The following is a 27,559-nucleotide window of genomic DNA, read 5'->3' on the forward strand; positions in this document are numbered from 1 at the left end:
TAGATAAGAAGTTAGTAATGATGTAAATTTTTCATATAGTACTATTATATCCTGTACACGCTTTGAGGGTACATGGCAGGAATATGATAATGATGATGATGACAAACTTTTTCAAGTTTAATAATGACATATTCAAACCTTTGGACTCCTGATGAGCCAAAATATCAAGCAATTAGCTGAACTTTGTTTAATGCATCTGAAATCAAGCATTCTGAAATCTTCCCTTCCCTTTAACATTGCTTTTTATGGCAGTATGTGGATGATGTCTTCTTACGTGTTGGAGACTCAACATGCATATCCTTTCTAAAACCTTGCAGTTATTTCAATAATAGATTTAAATTTATCCATAGAGCTGGAATGTAAGAAATCTATTAACTTCTTTAATTTTAATCAGATCTAATGACCATATATAAACGAAAATTCAGGGACTACCTGCATTTCAACTCTTCCCATCTCTACTCCATTAAATAAATCAGTTATTCTTTCCAGCTCATCAATGCATACAAATTTTCAACCAACAATTGATACCTTAATAATGAAATAAAAAAAATAACACATATTTTCAAGAACTAGGATTATCCAACATGATAAATTATGCAAACTTAACAGCCAGGATACAGTTAACCTCTCTACCCATGAAAGAAAATTTCCATTCACATGAAATAGTTAAGTTATTTGCATATATTCATAATCAGTGGTGGGTCATCCATAAGGGCTGCATTCAATGCAGCCCTTATGGATGAGCCATCACTGTTCAGAATATATATGCTGGTCTGGTTGGCTGAGTTGTTAGCATATCTGCTCTCCAGGCAAAAGGCTGCAGGTCGAATTCTACCCTGAGCATGGATGTTTGTGATTGTCTGAAAATATTAGTGGTAGTAGTGGGCAGTAGATGATGCAGTTGGTGGATTTGAGTGGTGGAGATGGAGAGTTGTAGAATAGGTACCCTCCCTCGATGAGTCTTTGGACTCCTTGGAAAAAATAACGTAAATGTCACGTAATAATAATAATGATATATAAAGTTTTTAAGTTTATTTTCAAACATGCAGACTACAAATTAGTTTTTACTAATAGTCACAAACTGACTAGCCTTCTGAAACCCATCACAATTAAATACAAAGAAATATTTGAATACCACAATGTAGTATACAGATTCTCTTTCCAACTAGAGTATAACATCATCAATATAGGCGTGTTCATTAGGTCTCCATGGTTGTGCCTGCAAGAACACTTTCGTCAATGTAATATCCCTATTTCCAAGAACCTAAGCAATAGTGCTAAAAACAAGAATAAATACCATATTTTTAAAAAAAATATTAATTTTTTAGCAGAAATTGTAATTCATGCATTTGAATGAAACCACATCTCCCAAATTGCAAAAGCTACCATCCTTGACTTTCAAAACAAAGAAATTGAGATATGGATTTTATAAATGATAACCATAAGAAGTAAAAAAAGCTCTGTAAGCATGCATCTTCTCTATGTGATTTCGGAAAATTGGAAGCAACACAGCATTAAAATTGCCCTCAAGTTTCAGCAATAAAAAATTAGTAGTTTCAATGAAACTTATTTTATTGAACTCCACCACCTTTTTTTCACTTTTCATCTGTCATTTTTTTCCCTCAGTAGAGTGTTCTTCATAATCCTGAATGTGATACCACATTGAAATGGCTAATACACCATAATTATGAGATATCATTCTTATTTATTCATTCATCCTTGGTGTTTTTAGTTATTTCATCACATAGTCTTAACATTTGTATTTAAATCTTGTACACTTATTGTTTTTAATTCTGTGTTTGACTTTCTTCTAGTGTTCTTGCATGAACATGCCAATTTAGTTGATTTTGTTTATTTATTTGTGATTGTCTAAGGTTTCTGGAGATGCATTCTCCAGAATGCTCTGAATGAATTCTGTTGTGTTGAAATGTTCAGAAACATGAACATTTGCAGAAGTTTATTTACTATATGGGATAATTATAGAATGGTATTTATATAATTATATTGCATTTATTGAAAATTAAAAAATAAAAAAACTATGGTGAAACGAGCAACAATTTTTTTAATAACCAGCATTATGAATTTAATGAGGATCTTCACTTTTACCATCATTTTTTACAGCATTGGATTCGCTTAGAAATGCAACCTGAAGTATTGGTGCATCGTTTACGGATGATGGTTGATCCAGCAGATTCTAGCTATATGCCATCCTTGGTTGTTGTTAATGGAGGTCCTACTATTTCTTCTCTGAAGGAATTAAAAACTATTCCTGTTGGTGCAACAGAGACTCTAATTAATTTACTTTCTGATCAATCAGAAGTAAGTTGTAAAATCAGTTTTATTAATTTGTTATGTAGAATAAGATCTCATTATTGTAAAATAGTAAAATAGTTTCGCATATATTAAATGTATCAGTAATTTTAATTATATCATATTAACTTGGTGTATTTAAAAACTTTAATAATATACAGAGCTAGGAGACATGCTAATTAATTCATTATTTAGGCAGTATGATTAATTAGTTATGGAATTTGCTGGATGGATTTGGTAACAGTACAAAATTGCACAAAATCTATGGAATAATATAAGAATATATAAGCACACTTTTTATGCTATGGTTGATTTGTGATTATGACATGTGATTGAAACAATATTAGTAAAAAGAAAGCAAATAGATGCTTTCTTTTTACTAATAAAGAAGGGACAATACTACTTGGAAGGAGATTACACTTGGTAGTGTAATCTCCTTCCGTGTAGTATGAAAATTAACTAACAGTGTAACCTAGATTTCCATTGAAGTTAAAATAAAACATTTGAGAAGTAATATGTAAAACTTGAGGTGTGAGAAATTAATGAAAAAAATCTGGGATATAAAAGTAAGATGAGAAAGTGAATAAAAACCCAATTTAAAATAAGATATAAAAAATGTGCAAGAATTAAAATAGGATATCATATGGAAAGATAATTAAAATATGAACACATATCATTTGAAGAAAAAGGTAGATGACCAATATGATATTAGTTATAACAGCAAGGTACATTTTATGGGTTGCCATTTTAGATACAGCTGTCCTCAGAAGTGTTGAAGAAAGATGATAGAATTGCTCCCTATATGGATGGCATTGATGGACATGGAATATTCTGATTGGTTGTGTCACATTCATTTTATATGATGAAGCTGCCAAACTTCTGAAATGATATAAGGACCATGAATATTAATAGTGTTCCAATGCCTTAATAGCTACTAATTAGTTTCATTGTTTTGGAAGTTGATGATGACCTTTTTTTTAATTTGTGAGAAATGATTATGTTCTATGACATGAGTAACAATTTCACTGGCTGCAGTTTTGGGATTGTTGATTTTTTTTTTTTTTTTTTTTTTTTAACTGGAATGGGGATATGACAGTCTTGAAAGTGTTCATATACATGAGAGCCTGAGAGTATAACCAACATAAACAGAATCATATTTATATTGACATGGAAAACTATAGACAATGCTTTAACATTAAAGTGTGTCTCACTTAGTTTTTTTTCCTTTAGATCTGACATGATTTAATAGTTTAAGGAAGGTATATTTGAATATGCATTTCAAAGCTTTTAGAGGTTTTGTATATATGGGAATTTTAAAATTTTATTATGGAATAACTTGTTTTATTTTCTGGGTTGGCAGGTCTTATTTGGTTAAGGAATTAACATGATCAGTTAATTGTTTAGGGCAGAGCTTTCCAAACTGTGTGTTGCGACACATTAGTGTGTTAGCTGCAGTGTGGCGCGCGAACATAAAGCGTTAAACAGAATAATCACTGAAAATTTCCACAGCAGAATCCATTTTGCAAAGTACCGGTACGACTTTTAGTTAGTGCCGTTAAAGAAGATATTTGGTCAACCACTAGGAAACCCCCCCTCCCCCTCCCTGAGTCTATATCGACTTGCATGCAACCATCACCATCAGTTTTGTTTTAGTTGGGGTTTTCTATAGTTCATTCAAGTATTAGTGACAGTAAATGTAAACAGAAGCTAAATTGTGCAGCGTCATGTAGTAGTCGCTTGGTTTTATTATCGTTCGACCAATAAAAATAAAGCGCCCCACTTATTCATACAAATGTTATTATTGATGTTTCTAACTGCAACGTGAATAAATGAAGAGCTGGTGTGTTTATTTTATGTTTAGTTACTGTTAAAGCTTTACAATAAATTCGCACAGTTTTATTTATCAAATTTGTGTTGAATTACCTGTAAAATGGATAAGTTTCTAATTAATAAAAAAAAAAGCTGAAAGTGACGTTTGTGATGAACAAAATGTATCGACTATAGAGGAAACTACGCAAGAATCAACTGTTGAATGGTCTGCATTAATACGGAAGAAGTGTAAAGGAAAATTTACCATGCCTCGTATATGCAATAAAGATTATATGAGAATATGAAAAGTTTTCATTTTCTGGTAATGAAAACCATCCTTGTCCCCAGTGTTTAGTTTGTGGGGTGATACTTGCAAATGAAAGTATGGTACCAAACAAATTAAAGCGCCATTTTACCTCAAAACAGTCATTTCTCAGAAAAGCCAGAATACTTTATTGAACTATTCTGGCTTTCAAAATCTATAAAGAAACAGTCTACATTATCACCAAGAGAATGAAGAAGTCAGAGAAAGTCAAAAGGCAGGTTACTTAGTTGCTCAAATAATTGCCAAAAACAAGGAGCCTCGCACTATTGCCACAAACCGAAAACCCCAAGTTTTCCACTGCATGCTCTGGTGTTTTTGTTTCGGGATTGTACTGGAAGCACCAGATTTAGTCACCCATAATTAATCTCAGAAACGTGCTTTGCAGAAAGATCAGTCGTAACTTGAAGCATCCATTGCTTCTGTTCGTCCATCAAGATCCGAGCCACAAACTTTGCAGAAATCTTTAACATACCCAATTCTTCAGTTAAAATTATCCTGACTGTTTCTCAATTCATTTGCAATTCATCAGCCATTAATCTCGCACTTAATTGACTGTCAGACCATACCAAATCTCTCACTCTGTTCAAATTTGCATCTTTCATTTTTGTTTTTGGCTGCCCACTTCTGGGGTCGTCATCACAACTTCTCGCCCACTTTTGAATCTCTTATGCCATAAAAAGACACTTGACTTTTTCAGAGCACCCACATTATATGCCACTTTCAACAGCTCCAATGTTTCAGTAGCAGTTTCGCTAATTTTCACACAAAATATTTTGCTAACACTTTTCCAAATTTCACTCACATATTTTTATGTCAAAGTTTACATGCAGATCTCTATCGTGTTTGCAGTAGCCAACTAACAAGTAGCTCTATTGGCTTGAGTTTACACATGCAATAGTTAAAACATGTTCAGAGATGACTATTCACGTGACTACAAACCAAATTATCACATCGGCGAGACTACACGGCCTTTCCAGGAATTCAATTTTTACACCTTGTGTGTGTGTGTGTGTGTGTGTGTGTATATATATATATATATAGGAGGGTGGTCTGACAAGTTCTGAGCCTAACAATGAAAAAAACGAATTTATAATTTCAAAATTATTTCTGTTTTTCAACATAATCTTTCTTAAGACTAATACATTTATTCCAGCAATGCTCCAGCGCAATTATCCTATCCCTGTAGTGGTTCTCAGTAAGATCTGCAAAATACCTCTCTACAGCTGCAATCACCTTTTGATTCGAAGAAAAATGCTGACCAGCGAGGAAGAAGATTCAGAGGGAGCCAAATCTGCAGAATAGGGTGGATGTTCCAACAATTCATAGTGCAGGTCCCTTAATTTTCCCATTACCAAAACATCTTTGTGGGCAGGCGCATTGTCCTGATGCACTGTCTCCAAAACAAGTCTTTTTTCATGAATTTTTTCATTTAGTCTGGTTAAAATATCGTAATAATATTCCCTGGTTATTGTTTTAACGTTTTCAAGATAATTAATAAACAAAATGCCTTTAGCATCCCAAAACCCCGATGCCATGACCTTTCCTGCTGAAGGAACCGACTTTGTCTTCTTTTGGCGCTAAACAACAAGCTTCTGTCCACTGTTTTGACTGCTGTTTGGATTCTGGTGTGTAATGGTGAATCCAAGTCTCATCTGTAGTAATAAATCGATGCATGAAATCCGTTTTATTCTTGTTAAAACGCTCCAAGCACTGTTTAGAGATTTTCATACAAGTGCATTTTTGATCTGCTGTGAGCAAACATGGCACCCATCTTGCGCAAGGTTTTTTCGTTTGCAATTCTTCATGCAAAATATATCCTACATATTCTTTAGAAATGCCTATAGTCTCAGCAATCTCATGCACTTTGACTCGCTGTCATCCAATAGCATATCGTGCACTTGATCAATGATTTCTGGTGTTGTTACACTTTTTGGATGTTCTTCACATGGATCATCTTCAAGGCTTGTATGGCCACGTTTAAACTTGGCAGCCCATTTCTTAATTGTCAAAAACGAAGGAGAAGAGTGCCCATAAACATTTATCAACTTCGAATGAGTATCTTTTGGCATTAAACCTTCTTTTACAAAGAATTTTATAACCGCACGATACTCAATTTTATCCATTTCAAGGGATACACTTTTGCTTCAGACAGCTGTATAAAACAAACTATAGAATGACTTGCAATTTCACATGGATGCTTTTGACAGATGTACCAACTTAGAAAAAAAAATCTTGCCGATAGTGTTGCCATGTATGGTTGAGGCCGAGAACTTTTCAGACCACCCTCGTGTATATGCATCTATGAATTGGGCTAGTGCAACATATTTCACTAGCCCCAATTCATAGGGGCTAGTGAATTGGGTTAGTTCAACATATTTTTTTACTGCATAGCTAAAAATGTAAATGATTACTTATATTTGTTGGCTTATAATATTTCCTCAAGTGCTCACTTGAATGAGAATGGGCATGGCAAACTTGAGGTACCTGATGCTGGATCATGCCTTACTTCAAGTAATATAAATCTGTTATATTATCTGTAGACTGGTCACTCTCCTTCTTTTTTCTTTTTGTTCCTTTCCCCAATGCTATTAGAGTATTCAAGGGCTAGGGGTGAATCTTTCTCATTTTGCTGTTTTTTTTTCGTCTTATGCAACCAGCAAGGGGCAAACTAGCACCAATAGGTTCTGGTCTCAAGCCCTGAGAAATGGTGAGGGTTGATGTCAGGAAATGCATTCGGTCGTAAAACTTTACTGCCATTTCTAACTAATGAGTCAAAGTGAAACAAAGGCTAAGTTGTACCCGTTGGGCAATGCACAGCTACATTGCTCTAAAGCTGCAAGAAGTGGATGAGGGATACCACATCAGGGACGGATGCAGTTAAAGAAGCGAGCCCAGCAGGCAGAGTGAATGTTGCAAATGGGAACGTTGACTGTTGGAAGCATGACTGGAAGGGGAAGGGAGGTGGCAGACATGATGAGGAAGAGGAAGTTGGACATTCTATGTGTGCAGGAGGCAAGGTGGAAGGGGGAAAAGTTGAAGGAACTGGGAAACAGCTATAAATTGTTCTACTCTAGAGTGAATAAAGAGGGAAGAAATGGTGTCGTAATTGTGCTATGTGGCAGAATGAAGGGCGAAGTACTGGAAGTGGGTATGAGGAATGACAGGATCATGCGAATGAAACTGGGTATTGCGGAAGAGCAAGTGGTCATCTTATGTGCATATACTCCCACAGGTTGGCTGTACAGCAGAGGAGAAAAATGAGTTCTGGAATATGTTTGATGAAGAAATGAGGGAATTAGAAGGATGGTGATTGTCAGAGGAGACTTGAATGGACAAATAGGAAGACAGAATAGACAGACTGTGAAAGGGTGAATGGCAGCCATGGAGAGGGAACGATGAGCCAGGAAGGAGAGAGAGGATTGCGGGCTTTACATTATGAGATACTAAGGTAAGTGATGTGAAGTCATTAGCTTCCTTATAAGTGTTGTTCCAGTCCTGAAAATAGTTCAGGTGCAAACTTGTTTGCTTACACTTGGATAAAGGATTAAATCAAGTATATAATTTCTTCGTATATTTAATTTATTCACAATTGCCAGATCAAATGCTATTTCAAAGTCCATAATCCTCTCTCTCCTTCCTGGCTCATCGATCCTTCCCATAACGCTATGCATTATGGGAAGGATCACTACCCAGACCGGTTTCGACCTTTATTGAGGTGAAAAAGTAAAGGGTTGCTCATCATAGGCCTAGAGTAGTTAGTATAGTGATCCAAGAGTACCTGATAGTATTAGGAGAAAAAAAAGACAGATAGATAGCATGAGAGAGAGAGAAAAGACCTCAGCTCTTTTATATCATCATCATATAGCCAAATGCTATCACTTTTCCTTTTTCACCAATCTCATATAGATGAACAACCAAAAAAACATTGAAACTAAAGCGCAAAGATGACTGATACCCAGGTGGTTAGCTGCATCTGGGTTTAACCGCCTTGAGTTGGCCTTCTCTGCCTGGGATTGCTCTCCAGTCATCCCTGCAATTCACCATAAGACTACATTGAATTAAGAGGATGGAACTATTTAAAAAACCTCTCATAGCAAGAATAGAGAGAATTTTATCCCCCCCTGGTGTATATTGCGTAGTGTGGATAGTCTACACCAGTGCTTCCCAAACTTCTGGATGTCAGGGCCCCCTTTGCAAAAATTAAAATATTTCACGGCCCCCCCTCGGAAAAAAAATCATAATAGAGAGATATATTATAATAATATTTATTGTATTTATATTCAATACAAAACATACACAGCGAATATTGCAAAAATCAAATGCATATATTACATTTTTTGCCTCTTACCGTTTGGTTCTGAAGACGATGCGGGCTGTTCTGGTAAAATATGAAATATTGTCCTTTTTTTGAGTCTGTTTCTGCTTCTTCTGATTGTTCGTGGGGATTTTTTTTATATTTTTTATCAGCCACTTATCCATCTCAGGATTAATTTTTTTTAACATAGAATAGATCAAATAATATCACCACTTACCGATACTGGCACACCACAGACTGATAACATGAAATTAGTGAATATTATTATTATTATTATTATTACTATTATTACGGGCAACTCCAGGTAGTCATTAGACTCATCGAGGGAGGCCCCAAATCATATTCATCACAACTATTTGACATTCATACAGTATCTATCATACCTCGCCTTAAACTCATTCACTGTCACAGCATCCACCACAGACTCAGGGAGCGCATTCCACTCATTCACTACTCTAAAAGTAAAGAACCCAGCTCTAACACCTTTACTAACCACACTTTTGCCCAGTTTCCATGGATGTCCCCTAGTCCTCCCACAACCAGCCCTGTTCTCAAAAATATCTTCTGAATTAATTTTATAGAAACCCTTCAGTAATTTGAATGTCTCAATCATATCTCCCCTCCTCCGCCTATCAACCAATTTTTGCAACCCACAAATCCTCAACCTGTTCTCATACGGTTCATTCCACAGACCTGCTATCATCTTGGTCACTCGCCTCTGGATCCTCTCTGTCTCCCGGATTTTTAACTTTTTGGTATCAGCCAAAAAATTGCAGAGTTTTACTATATAATTGCTTTTCTTCAGCTTCTGTGATGTCTGTAATCTTTATTATGTACAACTGAGCAGGAAAGATTATGGTTTGAATACTATGGCTTTAGAGGAACAGGAGAGCAGCCCTATTTTCCAGTCTTCTAACATTTCCAAGTTCTTGGACTGGTAATATTGGGTAAGTGGAGAAGGGAATTCCAAGTATAATGAGGGATTCGCTCTTTGGGGTTGGTCCAAAATGAATGCCTCCACTTTCCATAAACTTTTAATTTTGTCTTGGCTGCATTAATGATTAATCCGCTGCTTTTGCTGAATTTTTCCAAAATACCAAAAAATATATTTACAGTGGTGCATTGGTTAACAATGGTCTCAGATAACGACATACTTGGTTAGCGACGAGTGGCTGTAAGAAAAAATCTCTTGGTTAACGACACAGGCTTTGGTTAACGACTCCTGATTATGTGAACCTCTATCCGATCGAAAAAACCGGAATTTTCTGATCGCACAGAGCCACACGCGGGAAGACGTTGTCGAATAGAGAACAGCCATGTGACATAGCTGTGAAGCTCAAATATGTTTGATCCATCATAGCCAGCTGTTTACGTTTTCCGTTTATTGTTTCTTTTCTTGTAGTGTACTGTGCTTTATTTTAAAATTTGTGGTTATAAATGCGTTTTATGATGAAAATGAATATTTAAGCATTTATTTTTTGCGTTGGTTCATATAGACAATAAATCGGCAGGTGCGTATCACTATTTGTTCACCATTAAAAGGCAAAATCAAATCTCATCTGTATAATAATCATTGTATCTATAAGCTGCTAATCAGTGTATGTTACGGTAAGTGCTGTATCTAATATCGTCACCTTACAAGCAAAATGCACTAAGTCAAAAATTGTAGGTTTCGAATTTAACTGTTAACTTTTATTTCAAAAAAAATTTTTTTGAACTTTTACTTTTATTTTGAGGTGACGATATGTATACCTTGTCTTAGTGTTATACAATTTGTAATAATACCGTATTTTGTGTATCTTTTTTTTTTTTTTTTATAGAGTGAATTTTTTTACCCTGGGATAAAATGGATCCCAAAATGAAAGCTGGTGAAGGAAAAAAAAACAGAAAAAAAATTTCTCTATTGAACAGAAGAAAGAAATAATAGCAAAACATCATGAAGGTGTGAAAGTTATGCAGCTAGCTCGAATATATGAAACCAGTCATTCTACAATATCAACCATTTTGGCTAAGAAAGAAGAACTTATGGTAGCTGAGGTTGCTAAGGGATATTCAAGGTTGAATGTCAGAGGGCTTCTTTTTGAGCAAATGGAAAATCTATTACTAATTTGGATCAAAGAAAGAGAAATGGCAGGCAAATACTACATCTCAAAATGCAATCTGTCAGAAAGCTAAACAGATTTATCAAGATTTGAAAAAGAAGACTTTGGGATCAAATTCTAAGGTAGATGATGATGATGATTTCAAAGGTAGCTAGTGCTGACAAAGCAGCAGCAGATAAATTTGTCAATAGCTTTACAAGAATTATAGAAGAAGGAGAATACCCACCTCAACAAGTCTTCAATTGTGATGAGACTGGGTTATTTTGAAAGAAAATGCCCAACAGGACATTTATCACAAAAGAAGAAAAAACACTTCCTGGGCATAAACCAATGAATGATAGGTTAACATTGCTTTTAGCAGCAAATGCAAGTGGAGACTGCAAGGTAAAACCAATGTTAATCTACTACTCAGAGAATCCCCGAGCATTCAAAAAGTTCAATGTCTCTAAATCCAATCTTGTTGTTATGTGGAAGTCTAACAGCAAAGCCTGAGTCACAAGAATAGAATTTAGAGATTGGGTTCAGCAAGTGTTTGGACCAACTGTCAAAGCCTATCTTAAGCAAAACAATCTGCCTCTAAAAGCCATTTTAACCTTGGATAATGCACCTGGCCATCCAACGGGCATACAAGAAGAGCTACCAGAGGAATTAGATTTTATAAAGATGATTTTTCTTCCTCCCAAGACTACATCTCTGATTCAACTTATGGATCAGTTGATAATTGCAAATTTTAAAAAACTTTACACAAAGGCACTTTTTACCAGCTTTGAAATGTGTGAGGCTACCAACATAACTCTAAGAAAATTTTGGAAGGAAGAATTAAACATTGTCATAGCAATTAGGCTAATTGTAAAATGAGATGTCTCAAAGCAGCATGGAGGAAACTGTGTCCTTCCTTTGTAGTGAAGAAATTTCAGATGAAGGACACAAATTGGTAAAGGATATTGTGGCAACTGCTCATGATCTTAACTTGAAAGTAGAGGAAGAAGATGTTGAAGAATTATTGGAGATGCATGACCGAGAACTGACTACTGACAAGTTAAAAGAACTTTTCAAGCAGCAATGTGAAGAAAAGAAAATGGAAATTTCATATGAAGATGAGGATGGAGAGAAAGAACAAATTACGACTGCTGAAATCAAAAATGTTTTGGCAAAGTGGGAAGAAGTTCAAAATGTTGCTATGAAATGGAATCCAAACAAATCTAAGGTTATCAGAACTGCAGATCTATTTAATGAAAAGTCCATTAGAAACATTTAAAAAAAAAGAGGCAGAAGCAAACAACCCTAGACATGTTTTTTACAGGTCCATTGGTCAAAAAAACTCTGAAGTGAGCCCAATTGTCCTTCTGGTGAAGATTGATAATTAAAAACTGTTTTCATGAACAATTCATTTTATTAATGTTAATTTTTTTGTAGCAAATACATATACTGTATAATAAATAAATGATATTTACCATATTTTTATGACATTTTAAATGAGTTTTATCTGCATTTTTAATATGTACTATGGTTGTGGGGAGGAGCTGGAACAAATTAATCAATTTTCAATTAAATCTTATGGGGGAATCGCCTTGGTTAACGATGGTAATCCGTTCCAGAATTACCATCGTTAACCAAGGCACCACACTATACGGAATCATTATCCTTCAAATTTCCGACTACATCATCGGCATATGCTAATATCTTATTTTCCTTTTTAGTTGAAGGAACTGTTATTCCTTGCACAGTATGTGTATTTTTGACTTGTTGTAAGAAAGGTTCAAGAACCAATGCAAAGAGCAGTGGACTGAGATGGCAATTTCCTGACAGCTTTATGAATTTTTACTGGATCTGACAGGAGCCCATTAACTAGGCAGCGGGTGGTTGAATTGGCATAGACTCCTTTGATAACTGATAGCAGTTTTTTTTACCTACACCAGTTTGCTGGAGGATGTGGAATAGAAAGGGATTTTGGACAGTATTGAATGCTTGAGTAAGGTCTACTGATAGCACTGCCATCGACTGCTTTTTTTGTGTTAACTAAGCTGATTAGATCACATAACAGAAATATATTAAATTCTATTGCTAGACTTGGTACTCCATACATGTGTGCTTTTAATTATATATTTCATTCCCACTTTGAGCCTGTTATTGATAATGCAGAAAAATATCTTATAGTCAGTATTAGATAGAGAAATAGATCTCCAGCTGCTGATTAAGGTGTGATCTCTATTAGGTTTAGGAATGAGGACAGTATGGCTTGCTACAAATTCACTTGGTATGTGTCCTGATGAGAGAAAGGAATTAAGTGTAACTAGAATGGGAAAAATAAAATCCCAGGCCTCACGATAAAGTTCTATCTCTAGACCATGATGCCCTCGGGATTTTCTTGTCTGGCATTCTTTATAGGCTGTGGTAACTTCAAATGCTGTAATAGGGCTGTCAAGCTCATCTTGGATACGAACAGGAAATCCATTAATGTTCCAAGAGTTATAATTTCCAACAGTACTATTATCTTCAAACAGATTTTTGTAGTGTTTTTGAAATGGGTCAAGGATATCTTTAGTGGTGGGCATGTCTTCTCCATCAACACAGATTTGAGTGATAGTCCTTTCTTTGCGAAATTTTGTAAATTATCTATTGAAGAATGCAGCTGAAGTGCTGTTGTATTCTAATCTTAAAATTTCTTTCTTATACTTGTTTCTGCCTTTCCAATTCTATCTCTATATTAATGTTTCTAATGATGTTGCTGCATTCTATACCATTGTGTTGGTTTGTTACAAACCAGCTTCTCACTTTATACAGATCTTTCAACTTTTTTCTTTTGAGGAAAGACATGTTTTTAACTGTGCATATCCCACTTTTCTATTCCTGGGGTGTCCTCCTATTTTGTCTAATTTGGGGTTTTCAATACAATTGCTATCTCCAATGGCTATGATGTAGTGGGCACCATATAATGTGATGAATGAAGTGGAAGTACAGACTCAGGGAACTAGATTTATTAAGGGGGGGGGGAAGTAGATATGCAGACTTTAGGGAGGCAGTTGAGTGTATGAATGAGTATAATATGCCCGAGCGAGTATGAAGGACAACAAATCAGAATGGGATAGTTAGTATAAGCCATCAAAGTAGGGATGGGAATAATGGGCTTCTCCAATTCATGTACACTAATGCCAGGAGTATTAGGAACAAGAAGGAAGAGTTTTTGGCCTTGGTTGGCACTTCCAGGCCACAGGTTGTTGGTATTAGTGAAACATGGCTGACAGAAGATGATAAAGCTAGTGGGATTGAATGCGACAGGTATAGCGTGTTCAGGAGTGACAGGGAGAATAAAAAAGGTGGGGGGAGTGTTATTGATGATAGCTGATGAGTTGCAGCCAAGGAGTATAGAAGTTGAACTGCAGGATAGAGGAAAGAGCACATTTGAGGCTGTTTGGTGTGAGATAGTGTCTAGCAGAACAAAATATACAACTGGGTGCTGCTATAGACCAGGTGATGGAATAGATGGTGGGGATAGTATGCATAGGCAAATAGAAGAAATGAGTGGAAGGAGGGTAATTATTATGGGTGATTTCAATTATGGTAACATTGACTGGAAAGAGGAGAGGGCACATGGGAGGAAGGAATTGGATTTTATGCGGTTATTAAGGGACAACTATCTGCGACAGCATGTAGTGGGAAAATATCAGGGGGCAGAGAGTGCTTGACCTAATAATTGCATCTGAGAATGTGGCTGGAACGAACATGACCATGTTGCCACCAATTGGCGAGAGTGATCATAAGGTCATGAATTGGGAGGTGGCTAAAGGAGTGGAATTTACAATTAAGACAGGGTATACGTGGAATTACCGGGCTGGTAAGTATGACAAGCTTAGGAGTGTGCTTGGCTCAATGCCATGGCATGTAAAACTGCAAGGGCTGGATGTTGATAGTGCATGGGAGGTGGTTAAGAAGTGTTTGCAGGAGGCAATGGTTGACTGTATACCAAGAGTCCGAATAATAAATCAAGTAGGGGTTAAATGGATGAATAACACTATTAAGCTTGAGCTGCAAAAAAAAAGAAACAATTGTGGAGGGAATTTAAGAAGAAAGGTGACCAGCAGGCGCAGGAACAGTATAAAGCTCAGGCCAGGATGGTAACAAGGGTGGTAAGAAAAGCAAAAGTGGATTACGAAAGAAAATTGGCCATGCAGGCTAAAGATTATCCCAAACAGTTTTTTCAATATGTTGCAAGTAAAAGGAAAAATGTTCATGGCAGAATGATTTTAAAAAATGCTGAGGGTAGGGAGGTAACCGAATCAGTCGACATAGTGGAATTACTGAGTGAGCACTTTGCAAGAGTATATCATCCAGGTGGTGACATTGCAGGAATGGAAGAACCAACAGCTTATACTGGAATTGTGATGAATGAAGTAGAGGTAACTAGTCTATTACAGAATCTGAATGTCAGTACATCTGTGGGATTGAATGGTATACCAGCTCGTGTCATACATGAAGCAGCATAAAGAATTGTCAGTGCCCTTGACCATTTTGTTTAATTTGAGCCACGGGTCTGGGTCAGTCCCAAGGGGGTGGAAAGAGGGGAAAATAGTTCCGCTGCATAAAGGTGGTTCCAAGGCTGCTGTTGAAAATTACCAGCCAATCAGCATAACAGGAATCATTATCAAGGTCTTGGAGAAAATAGTCAAGAGGAAAATACAAGATTGGATAGATGAAAATGGGATACTGTATCGGGGACAGCATGATGAGAGCTTGGTCCACCTTTACCATGAGTTGCCTCAGTCCTGATGATACTTCAGGTGCAAACTTTGTTTGCTTACACTTGGATAAAGGATTAAACTAAATTCTTTTTTTAATTTTTTTTTGTTTATCTTCAATTTTTTTTATTAATTCGTCTTTCCTTTTTTATGATCTTGTCTGTATATTAAGTTCTTTCAGTTGTCTTATTTGCTTTTCTGATTCTTCTCTAGTTTCTCCTTGTAGAACAGTTGAATGTTTTTGCATTTCATTCTGTACCTGTTCAGTTGTTATTTTAAGTTCATTATTGGTAATTTCAACTGATGTTCCATCAGTATTTGACTGGAAAAGTTGCTCCTGCAGATCTGGAAGTTTGGGGCTAATTTCTAACTGATTTGGTCACTCACTTTTTTTGTGATTTTACAAAGTGCAGTTTGCTTAAAAGCGACATCTTTACTAGACTGAATTGGAAGATCCGGGAACTCTTCATTATGCCTCTCTGATATATACAGTGTTCTAATTGGCTCTACAGGAGCTCCCACTCTTTCCGCAAAAGTTCTGAAAGGACAGTATTAACCCAGTGTTCAGAACTTTCACATTTCTGACAGGGTTTGAGACACTGATTAGCAATATGTCCAATCTCCATGCAGTTGAAACATTTAGATTTGCGACAGTTACTACCGAAGTGATCATATGAACCACAATGCAGGCATTGACATTATACTCCAGGATAGTTTACCATAACTCGGGTTGTACCAATGTTGACAAAATTTGGTACGGGCATCTTCACATCCATTGTGAAGGTGACATTACCAGAAAACCAATTTGGATCTTCACTTGACAAATCCTTTGTGTATTACTAATCTTACCCCATTTCGAAAATGTCTGTATAAGAATTTCATCACTATTCTCTATATGTTCCATCAGAAATGTTTCGATTTTTACTGTTTTTACCTGGCTCCGGCCATTAAAGGAATAGCTGTGCTACCTTTGAAAGTAAAACCCTGTAATTCTTGTCCCTTGTTTCCACATCTTTAACTACAATGAAATATTTCCCTCCGCCGTAAGAGGTGAAAGAATAAATGTTGTTTGCGCTGACTATCTCTTTTAAAAACTTAGTTACCTGTCTCGCCTCTTCACATTTGTGAATTTCAATTCCTAGAGTTCGCACCCTTGGAGGAATTGGTATCATTATCTCAAGTGGGAAAAAGACTATGACCTCTGCATTTAATGGAAGAAAAAAACTTTCAGTCATAACACTGCGAATAAAATAATTCCATGATACAGAAATAATTCTACACTACCAGCAAATGTTTGTTTGAGCTACTGTAAATGGTGGCCATGATACCACTAAAAATACTGGTAGTGCAGATGCTAACTGCACTACCAGCAATCCTAATATTTATTAAAAGAAACCAGTGCTAGTGGTGACGAAACCACCACTAGCACCAGTAAAATAAATTAAAGTAAGAAACAAATGAAAGAAAACCAAAATACTTATCTTGCCGAAAATCAAGCTCTCATCAGTAGGAGCCAGACCCAGAGGTGATACTAAGGTCGAAGTAATGCAGAAGTCATATTTTGATATATGAGTAGCTAAAAGGTGACACACCTTATTATTAAAATACTCTGGATTAGAGAAAGTTGTTGGAAGTGTTTCACTTGTTTATACTATAAATTAAAGATGCCAAGAAATTATATACTTGGTTTAATCCTTTATCCAAGTGTAAGCAATTTGAAGGCATGAACAATATCAATGAATAGCATTATTATGTTATATGACTTTCAGAAACACTGAGTAGCCCTTTGGATTGAATTCCAAATATAAAACCCTTGGATAGTGTTCTTTATGATGAATATACACTATAAGCTGCTGACAGTGTTTTGAGAGTGAGTGCCAGAAGTGTGAGGAGAGTAAGAAGATTGACAGTAGAGAGTTGAATGATGAAAGACAAGAATATGTAAGTGTTAATGTTGTGAGGCAGTTGTAATTAAAGTGGTGGGAGCCACAAGGGCGCACACAGTGAGTGGTAGGGAGAATGAAATAGTTGAAAATGACAGGAATGATCAGTGATCAGATGGTAATCTGAGCAATAGCATACTTACTTGAATTTCTTTAGAGGCAAAATGTAAGATTGAATGGTTGGAGAAATACATGGCAAATGGTACACAGAGAAGCGAATGAAAGAAGAGATTCAAGGGAAGAGAAAGCAACATGTGAACAAACAAAAGAGAGATGATTAGAAAAGACTTTTATAACTCCTTGATAAGGTGAGTGCTTGAGGAGAGCAAGATAAAATTGTACTTCCCTGGCACAAAGATTGAGGATGTTAGCGATGCTGTAAGGAGGTAGAGAGAGAAGTGAAAGAGAATATGATTATTTTGACTGGTACAAATAATCTGTAATACATCAGTGATATAGGAAATGATTTAAGGAGAAATACTCAGTTGTTTGTTAACGATGCAAAGCTAGAAAGAGCAGTAATCAATGAAAATGATATAGAAATGTGGAAGGATGGCTTAAATAGATTGGTAGTATAGGAAAAGGTAAATGACCGCAGTTTAACATGACCAAATATATAGTCATGCACTTTAGGTTGAAGAGATCACAAGCTGTGTATTATATTGATCTGTGTACTACATCTGAACTTCAGGAAATTGATGTGACCAGGGATTTGGGAGTGATTGTGGAAAGGAAGTTGAAGTTTAGATGGTTGCAGAGATAGGGATGTTATCATTGAACTTTAATCCCTTCCTAGGACTTTAATAAGGTTTAGATTACTACGTGCAGATGTGGCTGCCTGAACTCCATATGTGGTCGAGATGAAAAAATAAGAACACGTTTTGAGATCCGATTTGTGTGTGTGTGTTAATTATTGAACAGAGACTTGTGATATGTTGCTATTGATTGTGTTATAAATATTTTATAATAATTTTTTATTCTTTGTGGCTAGTATTACAGATTTATTGAAATTGCTATTAAGCAATGTCGTAGTGGAGGCATAGACTGCAAGGTGCATGGCCTGTCTATCCTTGGGCGCTTAAGGACTGAAGATGATGATTTAGTTGCCAACTTTCCTTTTCTGGCTTCTGGTGGTGAAGAAACTGAAGAAGAACCTGTCTTGGTTGCAAAGAGAGGCAAGGGAGAAACTAAAAGAGATCTTCAAACTAAGGTATTTGTATGGGGCCTTAATGATAAAGATCAATTAGGAGGACTTAAAGGATCAAAGGTAAATGGGAATTATCACATGCATTTTGTTTTAAAAAAATGTTTTATAGTAAGATAATGGAGGTTTTTCTCAATGACAGTATTGTTTCTTAACCAGACTGATTACTCTTATGCTTAAAATTATATAAGTGAATTATAGTATTACATTAGAAATATAAAATTAAACATTAATATAACTTTTATTGCAGTTAGTAATAGAATCATTTCTGTGCATAAATTATTGATTTAATTAAGAACAAAGGAGAATTATATTGTGCTAAAAACTGTTCAGATTTGAGATAGTGAGCTGATCATATACTTCCTTTGGTTGAATTTATGAAATTATGGATTAGTCTGTTTTGTGCACAATGTTCTTTAATGTGCATTTTAATTATGATACTATATTAATGTAAAAAATGTAAAATAGAAAAAGATGGATTACTCAACAAATACAGAATGTGACAATATTAACAGCATTCCTCAAACTTGTTACAGTACTAGTTGAAATTTGCTACCTTTCTCTGAATGAATGTCTTTGAATCAGCCTCTTTCTTGCATAGGCATATCACCTACACTATACAAGGTTAGATTGTGTTTTAAAATCAATGCTTTTTTTCACATGTTTCTATGTTTTTGTTGTCATACTGTTAATCAGTTTACAGTGAAACAATCTTTGGTTAAATTAAAAGTTATAAATCAGATAATCAGAATTTGATTATAATTTGATCCTGGTATTGCAAAACCAGAATTTATTGACAACTGTTTTTGGAATCTCTTTGTTCTATAAAATACTAACAGATTGTTGTGACCATCTGTCATATTATCATAGAAATAGATACCTGTGGATTTCACAGTGGTTTGGAATATTTCTTAATACACTTTGCTTAATACCATCTTCAGTACTCTGTTCTGTATCATATAAGCATGTTGTTATACTTACATTTCTGCATATTTTTGCAAGATAGCATCACTGTTATGCTTGTCTATAATGTGTATGTTATAGGCAAAACATGAAATAAATTTTGAAATGGCTGATCGTATCTAAATAAGCCTGAATTGATCAGTAAATACCTGAAATACTTTTGCAGAAATATTTATTTTAGATCTTGACTGGCTATAGCTAGTTTGACTAGTGCTAGGAATCAAAGAAAGTTGTAACATTCAACAATATACAGTTAACCCTTGAAGAACGTGGATTTGAATTGCATGGATCCCACTTATATGCAGTTTTTTATAAATAAATATTTATATATTAATGGCTGACTTTTATTACCCATTTGGAGTAGGCTATTTAATGTTGGATGCTTTATAAAAAAACATTTGTTTGGAGCATATTTTAATATGTTGTGAGACTGGGACTATAACAGCAGAAGACTGGAAAAGGATTGAAGTATTTGAAACGTACTGTTGGAGAGTACTGCTAGCAATAAATTGGCGAGAAAGAAAATCCACTGAAGAAGACTTGTTTGAAATAAAAGAGAGTCAAATATTGAAGAGGACAATCATAGAAAGAAAGATGAAATTCCTGTGGGACACATATGGAGATATAACAAATGGATTATAAATATATTTGAAGGAAAGATACCAGGGAAAAGAAGAGAACAGTTGAAATATACATTTTTAAGTAAGATGTTTAGATTAATCAGAAGAGTAATAAACTACTAAACAGTAAAGTTAGAAATTGGATGACCTGGAAGAGGAAACTCCACACTGGCAGCGACTCCCTTAGAATGATAATGAGATGCTGAATGAGTAGAGAAGACTGAAAATTTGATATAGGATAGATGTTAATCTGTGCACAATTTTTTAGCACAGTTGGAGAGTTATCAGGACCCAGAGAACTTGTTGATGTCTAAACTGTTCAGGTTTCTTAGTAAGGTGAGGAGATTACTTTCTCTTCCCATTTGTGCAGAAGTAGGAGAAGAAGAATGAGTTCAGGAGGTCAAATTTCTCTTTGGGCAGTGAGAGAAGTGTTATAGCAGTGTAATAGTAGGATAATAGTATTATCTGGATGTATGTGTAAATGTAAAAGACAGAAAGAGAGGTGGAAACATTGATTGTCAGAAGTGGCACCTGATATCTAATATGAGGGACCAGAAAGCTTAACCGGCAGTAAGTTTTCAGTACTAGAGTCTCCATAGCTCAGTCGGTATTAGATGATTCCCTTTGATCAGGAAAGACCTGGATTTGATTCCCATCAATGACGTGAGGAACCTTTATCTGGTAACCTTCGACTAAAGGTGAGATAGCCAATCTCATAAGGAAGCAGAAGGGTTTTTTCTCCTGGAAACTTGGGTTTTTCCTTAGAACAGACAAACTGGCCAGTAGAACACACACAATTTACAGACATGAATACTTAGAGGACTCTGTAGGGCCAATCACCTGTAAGTTTGAATTGAAAATGATTAAAAGACTTCAAACATCGTCACTGTAATGGTAAAAGAGAAGGAATAAGAAAGAAAGAAAGTTTTCTGTACTTAGCTCTTGCATAGTCTAGTGTGAATTTCCTAATCTTTTTCTAGCTCTTACCCATTTTAGTATAATTCAGCATAACACACCATTTGTGTTATACGGAATTTTTTTTTCTTGCACTACCATGGACAGAAGAAAGAAATTTTCTAATGAATGTCTTCTGTTCTACCAAGAACAGCTTATGGAGTGAGCCATTCTTGGTTCTAGTCTTTCATTAGAAAATTTCTTTCTTCTGTCCATGGTAGTGCAAGAAAAAAAAATTCCGTATAACATCTGTAATTGTACTTTTATTTCCAGAAAAAGCATGCTAGAAGTTATGCAAACCTAGTAGAGATATTGAATGTTTTATTATTATTATTATTAGACCTCCAAGGAGTCAAAAGAATCATTGTGAAAGGTTTGCATTCTCATATGAAAAATCATCAAAATATAGTTAAACTTATTGATGGTTTCTGCATTTACTATACACTCAAGAAATGCATTCCACTTATGAACCACTCTCCATGCAAAGAACCTGCTATTCACTCCTGTTCTCACACCTTTCTTTGTTCAGTTTCCAGGCATGGCTTCTTGTTCTACCTTTGTCTTCTCCCTCTACAGGGATGTACAACATACAGCCTGTGGTCTGGTTGTGACCCATTCAATGATTTAATATGGCTGTTAGCATAAATAGAAGAAAAATTATTTGGATAATATTAAATGACTTAAAAAATCAGTAGTTATCATTCATGTAAATAAATATTTTTATTTAATTAAAATTAAATGTACTTATTGCTGATTAAAAAAAAAATATATATATATATATATATATATATATATATATATCACATTAAAATGCTATTTTCAATAAACATATTACATTTTATTTTTTCCTAAAATTTCAAGTTTTAAAAAATATGGTCCCCACAAGTGTAGCAATTACTTTATTTGGCCCGTGGCAGCATTTATGTTGGACATTCCTGCTCTTCCCTATGAAAAATCTCCTTCATATTAATCTGGTAATAATCCCTCACTTGTACATCTGAATCATATCCTCTCTTCTTCTATTCACAAGGCTCTGCAAATTGCATTACCTAATCTGGCTTCGCATCCCATATTCTTCCATTCACCCAACATAGACCCTAGTGAATATTCTTTGAATCATTTCTAAGATATCCTTATTCCTTGAAAATTAGATGACCAATTTACAGTGTCCAGTAGTCCATATGGCAGTCTGATTAAGGCCTTTTATAAAGGATCTGTAACCTCTTTGCTTCTGAATGTCAAGGTCCTCCTGACCATTGTCATAATTTGTCATGATGTTCTCGTAGTTTTAGCAATATAATGCTTAAATTTTAAGTCTCTGTCCACAGTCACTTCCAGATCACTCATCTCTTCTATCTCCTTCAAAATTTCCTCCATTAATTGTATAAAATCTCTGCATCTCATTCATTCTTTCCTACCAAAGTTCAAGATTTTTTTGAACATTAAATTAACATCTCTACATTCTTGCCTACTCATATAGTCTATTGATATCCTCCTGCAAAGCCACAGTATATACTCAGTTCCTCCCAACTTTGTGTCATCTGCAGACAGTTGGATATCTCCATTTAGACCTTCCCCAATATCATTAACATACAAGTCAAACGGTAATGATCTCAACACAGACGTATGCAGCACTCCATTCTCTTTTGGAATATGACTCCTCCATACAACCTTGATACTTATCTGACAGCCAGTCAGCTAACCAACTCACTAGTTCAATCCCATTATCCAACCCCATTCATTTTAGTTTAGTTACCATTATCAGATGACAATCTATCAAGTACCTTTGAAAAATCCAAGTACAATACATATTCCTTCTTTATCTGGTGAGTTTGATGTCTTGTAATATATAAGCCAATTGCTAAAACATGACTTCCCCTTAACAAACCTTGTTGACGATCATAAAGAATGCTACTGTTGTGTGCAAAATTCTGAACCTTAGTCCTCACCAACCTTTCTAACACTTAACCACAATTCTAGATACACAGATTGGCCTATAATTTGTGACCGCAGTCTTATTTCCCCCCCCCCCTTTCTCCTGAAGTTGAAGAATTGACCCTCTCTCTCTCTCTCTGCTCTTTAGGTATTCTTTGTTAAGTCTCATGTTAAATAGGTATGTGTGTATTAAGGATGATGTTAAAACCTTAAAGCATTCTTTCAATACACACAGTGATGTATTGTCAAGTCCTACTGCCTTATTATCATAATCATCATCAAATTACTAGTATATACTCTCTAAGGGTATACATGATATTATAACAATACTGCTTGAAAGTTTACATCCTCGCCCACTTCCTTTTGACAGTTTTCCTCCAAATTAATGTGTTACCTATAAGGACTCCATTATCAGATCTCATATTTCAGTAAGGCTCTTCTTACTGTATCAATCCACTTAGATCTTAGTCTTCCTCTGTTTCTTTTCCCTGCTGTCTTTGCAAAAACAGTTATTTTTCTTACCTTTCTTCAGCCATTCTATTTAAGTGACCATATGACCTGATGTTACCTCTGTTCAGACATTCTTGAATGCTAACAATGTCAAGTTATATTTTTTATTGCTAATATGATTTTTCTCAGAACTCTCTTTTCTCTGAGGTCTTCAGGCTTTCATCAAATGTTTTTATAACCCAGCTCTCAGATCCATAAATGAAAGTTAGTATGAACACAGTTTTGACTAATTTCTCTCTTATTCCATATAAATTTATTCATTTGACTTCCTACCATACCATCTTTGCTAATTGTGTTGTCTATTTTCATATTTAAGATGTCATATTCACCAAAAATTGTGCCAAAATAGCTAAAATGTTTTTGCCTGTTTGTCTTTTTATTGCTTATTTTTATACTAAATTTATTAGCAAAATTGTTCAGTTTAGTCAGGGAATGCCACAGACTTTTATGGAATTTTTTTTAGGAGTTTGCCATCACCTGCATAACGTAAAGAGCTGAGATTAACATCTCCAATTTTGATATCAGGTTTAATGCCATAATATTTCATAATGTGATCCATATAAATGATGAATAGTAATGGAGATAAGGCACATCTTTATCCCACACCTGATGTAACATCAAACCATCTTCCTGTACTTAAGTTCTAACTTCTGATTTGTGTTTTTTATTATTACTGTTACCATTACTTGATATAGCATTCCATTTATACCATATAATTATAACATATCACTTTTCTTGCATATCTTTTCCAGATCTACAAAAGTTGAATACAGATCCTTGTTATATTCCCATGACTCCTTAATTATTTGTCTTGAAGTGAAAAAATCTGATCCTGACAACCTTTATTTTGACCTGAACCCAGCATATTTGCATAAATCTTATTGGGAACACTAAGTAGAGAAATTTCTCTGTAATTCTCACACTTTATTTTATATTTTATTTATTTATTTTTTCAGTTAGCAACTGGGAGAGTTCTATTTCATTCACCAATAATTCAATCTTCTGAATTATGCAGTCTAATCACTAAACTTTTATACCTTCATATTTGAGCATTTTTGATTGCTGTTTTTATCTGAAGTATTGATATGTGCTCCTGACTGCATTCCTCTTTATTGTCTTCCACCACTGTGTTGTCACTGCTTATTTCTTTTAGCAATCCTTCAACGTAATTACTCCATACATCTAGAATTTCATTGTCTTTAGTTTTCATGTCACCATTATCATCTTTAGAGGACTTCCTTTCCACTGTTTTTAATTCCATTTCCAAGTTTTTTCAATATGCTCCATAATAATAATTTGCTATCTTCCTGATGTTTATTTTCTATGTTCTTACCAAAGTCTTCCAATGACTTTTGTTAACTAGTTTTACACAATGCTCTGCTTTCTTACATTTTTCTCTGTATTTTCTCGGAGTGCACAGCACATGTTGACTTCTCTTTTCCTTGACCTATTTAACTTCCTAAGTCCACTATGGAGTTCTGATTTTTTGATCCTTGCAGACAACCTCCTCACACATCTCTTACTAAAGCAATCGATTTTTCTTCAGGATCTACCATTGAATCTCCAAGATTTGGTTCTGGATTTTCACCCTTTCATTTTTTCTTGAATAATATTTGTGTAATTCAACTTGCATAATCTCTTTATCATCAGGTACAGTACACCTCTGAAAGCTCCACGATTCTTTTTAAAACTTTTTTACACTTCTTTCCAGTATGATATTCAAGTTTATTCTCTTTTTCAAATAACGAAACCTGTGGTGCGATCATGATTAAAAGAAACACGTGTATTAACCACAGTGAAAATTATTTAATTGTAAATATTTCATCCTAAGTATCTTAGGACATCATCATCATCTAACTGTATGTTATTCCTATTATTGTTTTAAACTACTGTACTGATGATGTCCTAAGATACTTAGGATGAAATATTTACAATTAAATAATTTTCACTGTGGTTAATGTGTTTCTTTTAATTAAGTTTATTCTCCTTAAACATTAATGGTGATTACTCCCTATTTCAGATCTTCTGTATACTCATATCCTGAACCAGCATGATGACATCAACATTAACATAGTTGATGTGACTTTTCTTACTTCTTATCTTCATGTGAATTTATATACATCTTTAGCTGGGACATCATATTAGTAATAACTGAACAGAAATCCAGCAGATACCATTATTATTAGCTTTGCTCTTTTCTTCAAATTTTTCTAAAACATTTCTATATGTTTTGGGAAAATTTGCCTTCAGTTGCTTTAGATGGAGATAATTTTTTTTTTTTTTATATATATATATGGTTACCATCCATGAAAGGTTATTACTGAACATATAATACATTTGTACTGTGGGTGGGCAAGAATTTTTTTATTTTTGGTAATTTTTTATTTTTACATTGTCGGGAAACCCTACTCCAAACATGGACACACTTTAATAAGCAGGGAAGTGATCTCACGCCAGGCATTGAAATTCATTTCCCACCTAAAGACAATCACTGGCAGGATTCGAACCTGCGATCTGTTGGTTAGATAGCGGGTACACTAACCACTTAGCCAACCGGGTTGCAAATATGCTTTTTATAGCCACTTTTAAGATGTTAACTCTCATCCTGTAGAATGAGAGAGTTAAGTAAGCATTCAAATCAAAAAATAAAGGTTTTTGGAGGTTTACTAGATCTAATGATGATAGACTTGTTTATAATCAGAGAAAGAGCCAAGCAAGGGGTGGGGGAAACACATTAAAGAGGAAAAGATAAAAACTTGGGGTGAATTTACACATATGGAAGAAGATGTTAATGGGAAACCAATAAAATGTTATATGGACTTCTGAAGAATAGAAGAAGAAATGAGGAGCCATGTTTTTTAATATGGGGATGGAAATCTTGTGACTACTGGGGGAGGAGAGATTAGGATGATATGTCAATGTTATTTCAGAGATCTGTTGAATAAAGATGAAAGCCATAGTAAAATGGATTGGAATGAATACAGTGGTCAGAGTGAAAATACGGAAGTAAGTCTGCATAGGTTGAAGAAGCATTAAGGAAGATTAAAAATGAAAAATTCTCTGGAATTATTATTATTATTATTACGGGCATCTCCAGGAAGTCCTTAGACTCATCGAGGGAGGCCCTAAACATCATATCCACACAACTATACGACATTCTCACAGTATCTATCATACCTTGTCTTGAACTCACTCACCATCATAGCACCAACAAAAGACTCTGGCAGCTTATTCCACCCATTTACCACTCTAAAAGTAAAAAACCCAGCTCTAACACCCCTGCTAACCACACTCTTGCCCAGCTTCCATAGGTGTCCCCTTGTTCTCCCACCACCAGTCCTGATCTCAAAAATATCCTCTGAAATAATCCTATAGAAACCCTTTAGCAATTTGAATGTCTCAATCATACTCCCATTTTCCACCTATCAACTCATTTCTGCAACTCACAAATCTTCAACCTGTTCTCATATGGTTCATTCCACAGACCCGTTATCATCTTAGTCACTCGCCTCTGGATCCTCTCCACCTCCTCCCCATCAAGAAGGAACCTAGGTGACCAAATCTGGGCACAGTAATTAAGATGAGGTCTTATCAAGGCTGGGTACAGAGGAACAATAACTTGCTTGTCTCTGCTCGTCAAAGTATTTTTCAACAACCAAGTGAGTTGATGAGCTGATTTAGCTACTTTTGCAATGTGTCCCCTAAACTTCATCTCCATATCCACCAACACTCCCAAGTCCATGGCCTCATCAATCTCCTGGTATACAGTTCCACCAATGTGGTACTCTGCTGCTAATCTTTTCACCCCAAAATCCATAATCTTGCATTTTGTC

The 27,559-nt window shown here is 35.2% G+C and overlaps 1 protein-coding gene across 1 annotated transcript in view; it reads left to right on the forward strand.

The window, feature by feature from the left end:
- The window catches only part of LOC150100279 (E3 ubiquitin-protein ligase HERC2-like), a 338,356-nt gene that overhangs the window by 35,545 nt on the left and 275,252 nt on the right, over positions 1–27,559 (forward strand). Inside the window, exons 3-4 of the mRNA XM_090402625.1 lie at positions 2,122–2,319; positions 18,532–18,807. Coding sequence (XP_090258751.1) covers positions 2,122–2,319; positions 18,532–18,807 — 474 coding nt within the window. The remainder of the gene's footprint in view (positions 1–2,121; positions 2,320–18,531; positions 18,808–27,559) is intronic.

The sequence above is a fragment of the Typopeltis vanoorti genome, chromosome 13, assembly GCF_054136105.1.
Source record: "Typopeltis vanoorti isolate ZY-2024b chromosome 13, IOZ_Tvanoo_1.0, whole genome shotgun sequence".
Lineage (NCBI taxonomy): Eukaryota > Metazoa > Arthropoda > Arachnida > Uropygi > Thelyphonidae > Typopeltis > Typopeltis vanoorti.